Genomic DNA, 5749 nt, shown 5'->3' on the forward strand with positions numbered 1-5749 from the left:
TCTCACAATCGCCAGGCTAGTTCATAATGGGAGAGGGCTTAAATGGATGTTGGGAAAATAGGTAGAATCCACAGATGGATATTGAATGAATACACTGGGATGTGATTGGCCAAGTCAAAATATCAGTGGTGTTAGCAGGACGTGTTGGCATGCACCTGCAATCCCAGCTACTGGGGAAGCTGAGGCAGGAGGATTGCTTGAGCCCACTGCAGTGTTCTGGTCACAGCTGTGAATAGCCACTGTACTCCACTGCACTCCAGCCTGGGAAACATAGTGATACCATGTCTCTTTAAAAAAAAAAAAAAATCAGTGGTTTAAACAAAGTAGTTTTCTCTCCTGAAAGTCTAAAAATTTATAGTCCAGGATTGGTATAGTAGTTCTGTTCCAAAAAGTCATTAGGACCAGGAGTCTCCTTCTAGCTCAGCACCCTGATGACATTCTCAGGGTATAGCCGTAATCCTTATTGTCCAAGACAGGACCTCTGCTCTGGGAAACTGGTGAAGGACGTGGCAAAAAGGAAGGAGGGCACATTTGAGGGAAGGTTCCTAGAAGCTGTCGGCATTACTATCTTTATCACATGGCCACACATACCTGACATGTAGGATAGGAAATGAACTTTATTCTGGGGTGGCCATTTTCCATGCTAAACAATCCATTACTATGGAATGAGGGGGGAAATAAATATTGAGGAACAATAGGCATTTTCTGCTACTCTGAAGAAATGAAATCTATTAGAGTTGATTGAATGATCTAAGGCTAGGTGACATGATTAGTAAATTACTTGAGAATGTAGTTATCCATTTATAATCTGGCAAACAGGACAGGTGAAATGAAAGAAATATGAAAAGGGAACAATAAATTATGAGTTAAAAGAACTGTATTGACCTATCATTTCTGCCACCTAATAGTTTCACCATCTTTAACAAGTTGTATAACCTCAATAAGGCTGTAATCTGCCTGTAAAATAGAGATAATATCCATCTACTCCACAGTCCTAGGAAAAGATTAATTGAGATATTTGTTAGGTGCTTTTTAAACAATAATGCTTGTACAGATCAAAGTTATTATCAATAATAACAATGATTAAAATAACATGGTAAATATTTTAGAACACATGTATTAAGTTAAAAATGAGATCTGGGGCTTTCATTACCTTTTTATTATTATTATTATTATGTCCTGGTTCCATAGAATTTCATTACTTTTTTAAAATCACTTTTTTTGAGCCGGGCGCGGTGGCTCACGCCTGTAATCCTAGCACTCTGGGAGGCCAAGGCAGGTGGATCGTTTGAACTCAGGAGTTTGAGACCAGCCTGAGCAAGAGTGAGACCCTGTCTCTACTAAAAATAGAAAGAAATTATTTGGACAGCTAAAAATATATAGAAAAAAAATAAGCTGGGCATGGTAGTGCCTGCCTGTAGTCCCAGCTACTTGGGAGGCTGAGGTAAAAGGATCGCTTGAGCCCAGGAGTTTGAGGTTGCTGTGAGCTAGGCTGATGCCACGGTACTCTAGCCTGGGCAACAAAGTGAGACACTATCTCAAAAAAAAAAAAAATCACTTTTTAAAAAACACAATTGATACCTGTGGTTAATTTAATTTTTAAAATTCTCACTGATTTTTTCCCTTCTGGTCAGGTTTCATTTGTTAAATTGGGTATCCAGAAAGCAGTTAAGCAAATTTTCTCACTATGTCATAACAAAGCTAGAAATTTCAGATTAAAAAGAAATTCTAGTTATAATACTTATAGCATTAATTTCTATAGTAAAATGCATTTCTTTAAATTATAATAAATTATATAAATGGAATCCCAAATTTTATATATATACTTTTGCATAAAGAATAGGAATTAGTATTAAAAAAAGGATCTCTACTGCTTTGTATAATGCATTTTTCAAGTTATAGTGGGAAGAGAAAGGGGGTTGGTTGCTTTAGAAGAGGCCTCATTTCCACTAGATAATGGCCTTGATGGAGGTTGATACCTTGGTCCACAAGGCAGTCGTAAGGGTGGGAGATTGGTTACATAGAGGGAGATTAAGTGAGTGTATTGACATAATGGGAGCCAGCTTTCTCACTGACAGAGGAGGGAATTAACAATACCCAAAGGGAGAAAACTAAACTGGAAGCAGTGATCTCCTAGCAGTAATGATCACACCTAGCATGCAGATGCTTATGGTGGCTTCTGAATACCATTCTCCATTAACAGGATCCAGAGATCCTTAAAGAAATGGTTGATTTTAGAGCTGGAACAAGGAAATTACAAAATGTTCCTGGAACATCTTGTTGAACATGAAAATAAGAAGGTACTCAAAGAATGATGAGGACATGTTAGAAGGACAAGAACCAGTTCAAAGAGCTTCCATTAGCTAAATCTGGAACAATCTGAACATCAAAATAAATAATGAAAGCAACAGATTATCACCCATTGAATAAAATAGGAATCCATGAATCCATCCTCATTTAAATATGTGTGAATGAATAAATAAATGAGGGAGAAGGGAAAGCTTTACCTTATAACAGAATGCCAACTAATAAATGTAGAAAGAATAATGGAACTAGAATAGCACCACTTGTCAACCATTATAGTAACAATTGTTTTGGGCAAGAATCAACAATTGATGCTAAAATTAGTGGGAGAAAATGTGATGAGGAACAGGATATTTACATAATACCAAAGGAGCTCTCCACAAAATACTTATTAATAACTTTTAAGTTAATAAGTACAAAATGCTTATTAGTTTTACAGTGAAGAAATTTTACAGATACCATCTCAATGAAATAATAAGAGGCAACAGGCTGGGCGCGGTGGCTCACGCCTGTAATCCTAGCTCTTTGGGAGGCCAAGGCGGGCGGATTGCTTGAGGTCAGGAGTTCGAAACCAGCCTGAGCAAGAGTGAGACCCTGTCTCTACTATAAATAGAAAGAAATTAATTGGCCAACTAATATATATAGAAAAAAATTAGCTGGGCATGGTGGTGCATGCCTGTAGTCCCAGCTACTTGGGAGGCTGAGGCAGAAGGATTGCTTGAGCCAGGAGTTTGAGGTTGCTGTGAGCTAGGCTGACGCCATGGCACTCACTCTAGCCTAGGCAACAAAGTGAGACTCTGTCTCAAAAAAAAATAAAAAATAAAAAAAAAAAAAGAGGCAACACTCATAGAAACAGGACAAATTAACATTGCCATCTCCTGGTGATGCACTGAGAAGAACATAACATCGCTCCTATGGTACACAGAAAAATAAATATAACCTGAATCTCATCATGAGAAACATCAGGCAAACTCAGAGTGACATTCTACAAATTAATTGCCTGTTCACGTTTAAACTGTTAGCATCATGAAAGACATGGAAGCTTTTATCCCATGTATGATAATAAATTTTTACAACTCAGTATTTTCTAAAGATGGCTTCTTGGAACACTCATTCCACAGGAGGTTAAGAAGTACTATTCCAGAAAAAAAAAAAAAAAAGAAGTACTATTCCAAAAAAGAAAAAGAAAGTTGAAATGGTCAAATAAATTAGGGAAGCAGAGTTAAACAGATTTCTTTATTGTCTAATATCTAGGGGCTTTAATAAGCAAATATGTATTTTGAAGCATTAAAAAGGGACTATAGCTGCATTATTTCCCAAACTTATTTGACCAAAGTTTTTTTTTAATTTTCTAAGGAGACAAGTGTAATAACTTTATTTATTTTTTTAACTTTATTTGATATATTTGACAATCATTGGTTAGTTCTCATCCACGTTGACTGTCTGTAGATTTTTGAAAGTGGTAACAGGTACATAGGTGACCAAAGCATAGAGCTTGTTTGGTGAATCTTCATCCTCATTACGTTTCCTGGACAACCGCACACGAATCCTGTAGGGGACACTCCTTATTCCTTTGGCCCAGACAGCTTTGTTGAGCCTGATACCGATGCACACATCTGGAGTTCCCATCTCCTTCATGGCAAATTTCCGGATCTCTTTGAGTGCCCGAGGGGCACGCTTCTTGAAGCCCACTCCATGGATGCGCTTGTGAATGCTGATGGTGTATTCTCGGGTCACCATTTCGTTGGTAGCACAACGGCCCTTCTTCTTCTCGTCACCCTTCTTTGCGGAAGCCATTCTGCCAGGCCCAAGTCAGAAAAGCTGTAATAACTTTATTAAAGAGGAGTTATGCCCATCTCTAAAAGCAACAAATAAGGGGTTCTATTGGACTTATTATTTTATGATAACCTCTGTTCAGTGGGTCCGAAACTTTGTTCTATATATTAATATCACTCTATTCTGAATGCCTAAAACAGTGCCTGATTCACAAGAGGTGCTTAAATACTACTTTGTGAATGAATGAATTTTTTAATTCTCAACATGGAAAGCAGATAAGATGAAAGACTTCTTGTAGAAAATCAAATCAGCCGGACGCGGTGGCGCGCGCCTGTAGTCCCAGCTTCTTGGGAGGCTGAGGCAGGAGGATCGCTTGAGTCCAGGAGTTCTGGGCTGTAGTGCGATATGCCGATCGGGTGTCCGCACTAAGTTCGGCATCAATATGGTGACCTCCCGGGAGCGGGGAGCCACCAGGTTGCCTAAGGAGGGGTGAACCGGCCCAGGTCGGAAAATCAAATCAAATTCTTTTGTAGATTTTGCAGAAAGCAGAGTAATGGCTTCACTCACAGATAGCAAAGCCTGTAAAATAATTCTCCGTGCTGACCTGATTGTAGCCTAATGTGTATCTTTTACATCACTGCATTTCAAGAAATAAAACTGCAGGGACAGTTATTTAAAGAAACTCATAAGATACAAGTACTAAATTCTGTTACTTTAATGAATAATGTATAAGTTAACTGCTTCTAGAAATTTGCCTAAAGTTTCATATTACAGTCTAAAAATTTACCTTTGCACCTTACAGATCTGGGCAGGCTGTCAACATCGGAGTTAATTAAGATCGCAGGCTTTGGAGTTAGGCAATGACACCCCATCCTCCTTGTTTCCTTCTATTCTTTTGGAGGAAATTTTAATACACAACATACTGTGACATCATGCTAGAAAAGGAACCAGAGAACGTTGGCTGAATTAATATATGAACCAGAGACTCTGCCACAGCAACTGTACCTCCATGGTGTCCCACTCTTCTATTTATTTCAGTTTGGCATTTTGACAGAAAAAATAATCTCACGAGTACAGCCTTGGGCTAAAATTAGAGTACTGTGTTTCATTTCCAGTACTACCTCTGATAAGCCCCATTACCATGGGAAAATTCTTTAACCTAAAGTGCATTTATTTCTTTGTCTATAGCAATGACAAAAGTTTGATCCTCAGGGAAGCAGATAAAGTGAGAAAAAAAATAGCATAATGCGCTATTTTTTTTTTTATCTCAGCATATTATAGAAGCAGCAGAGTGTGGTAGAAAGTGCAGTGGGCTGAAAGAAAATTTGGATTCTAGTTCTGATATGTCACTAGCTGGGGAACTTTGGACACATTACTTAACCTCTGTGGCTTAGGATCCAGCTGCCAGATCATCTCGAGGATCCCTTCCAATTCTGAGTCCGAAATTCTAATCATTCTCCGGGCATTACTATTGTGCATGTCCAACACTCTTCTGTAAATTCTCCTTCTGTTGGCTCATGCTGAGTTCTTTGAAGGAGCCAATACCTACCGGTCCTTATCAAATTCTCAATCAATTGATAACAGATAAGATAAAGTGTAAGACATTAGGAACTGGGAGGAGAAAACATGTCATCTTTATTATTAATAAAGATTCGAACAGATCATATGA

At 38.3% G+C, this 5749-nt stretch overlaps 1 protein-coding gene across 1 annotated transcript; it reads right to left on the minus strand.

The window, feature by feature from the left end:
- Positions 1-3691: 3691 nt before the first annotated feature.
- Positions 3692-4101, minus strand: LOC105867664 (large ribosomal subunit protein eL31-like). The gene has a single exon (XM_076003625.1). The coding sequence runs from the start codon at positions 4099-4101 to the stop codon at positions 3724-3726; it is 378 nt and encodes a 125-aa protein (XP_075859740.1). The 3' UTR covers positions 3692-3723.
- Positions 4102-5749: the final 1648 nt, after the last annotated feature.

The sequence above is a fragment of the Microcebus murinus genome, chromosome 6 (genome assembly GCF_040939455.1).
Source record: "Microcebus murinus isolate Inina chromosome 6, M.murinus_Inina_mat1.0, whole genome shotgun sequence".
Taxonomy (NCBI): domain Eukaryota; kingdom Metazoa; phylum Chordata; class Mammalia; order Primates; family Cheirogaleidae; genus Microcebus; species Microcebus murinus.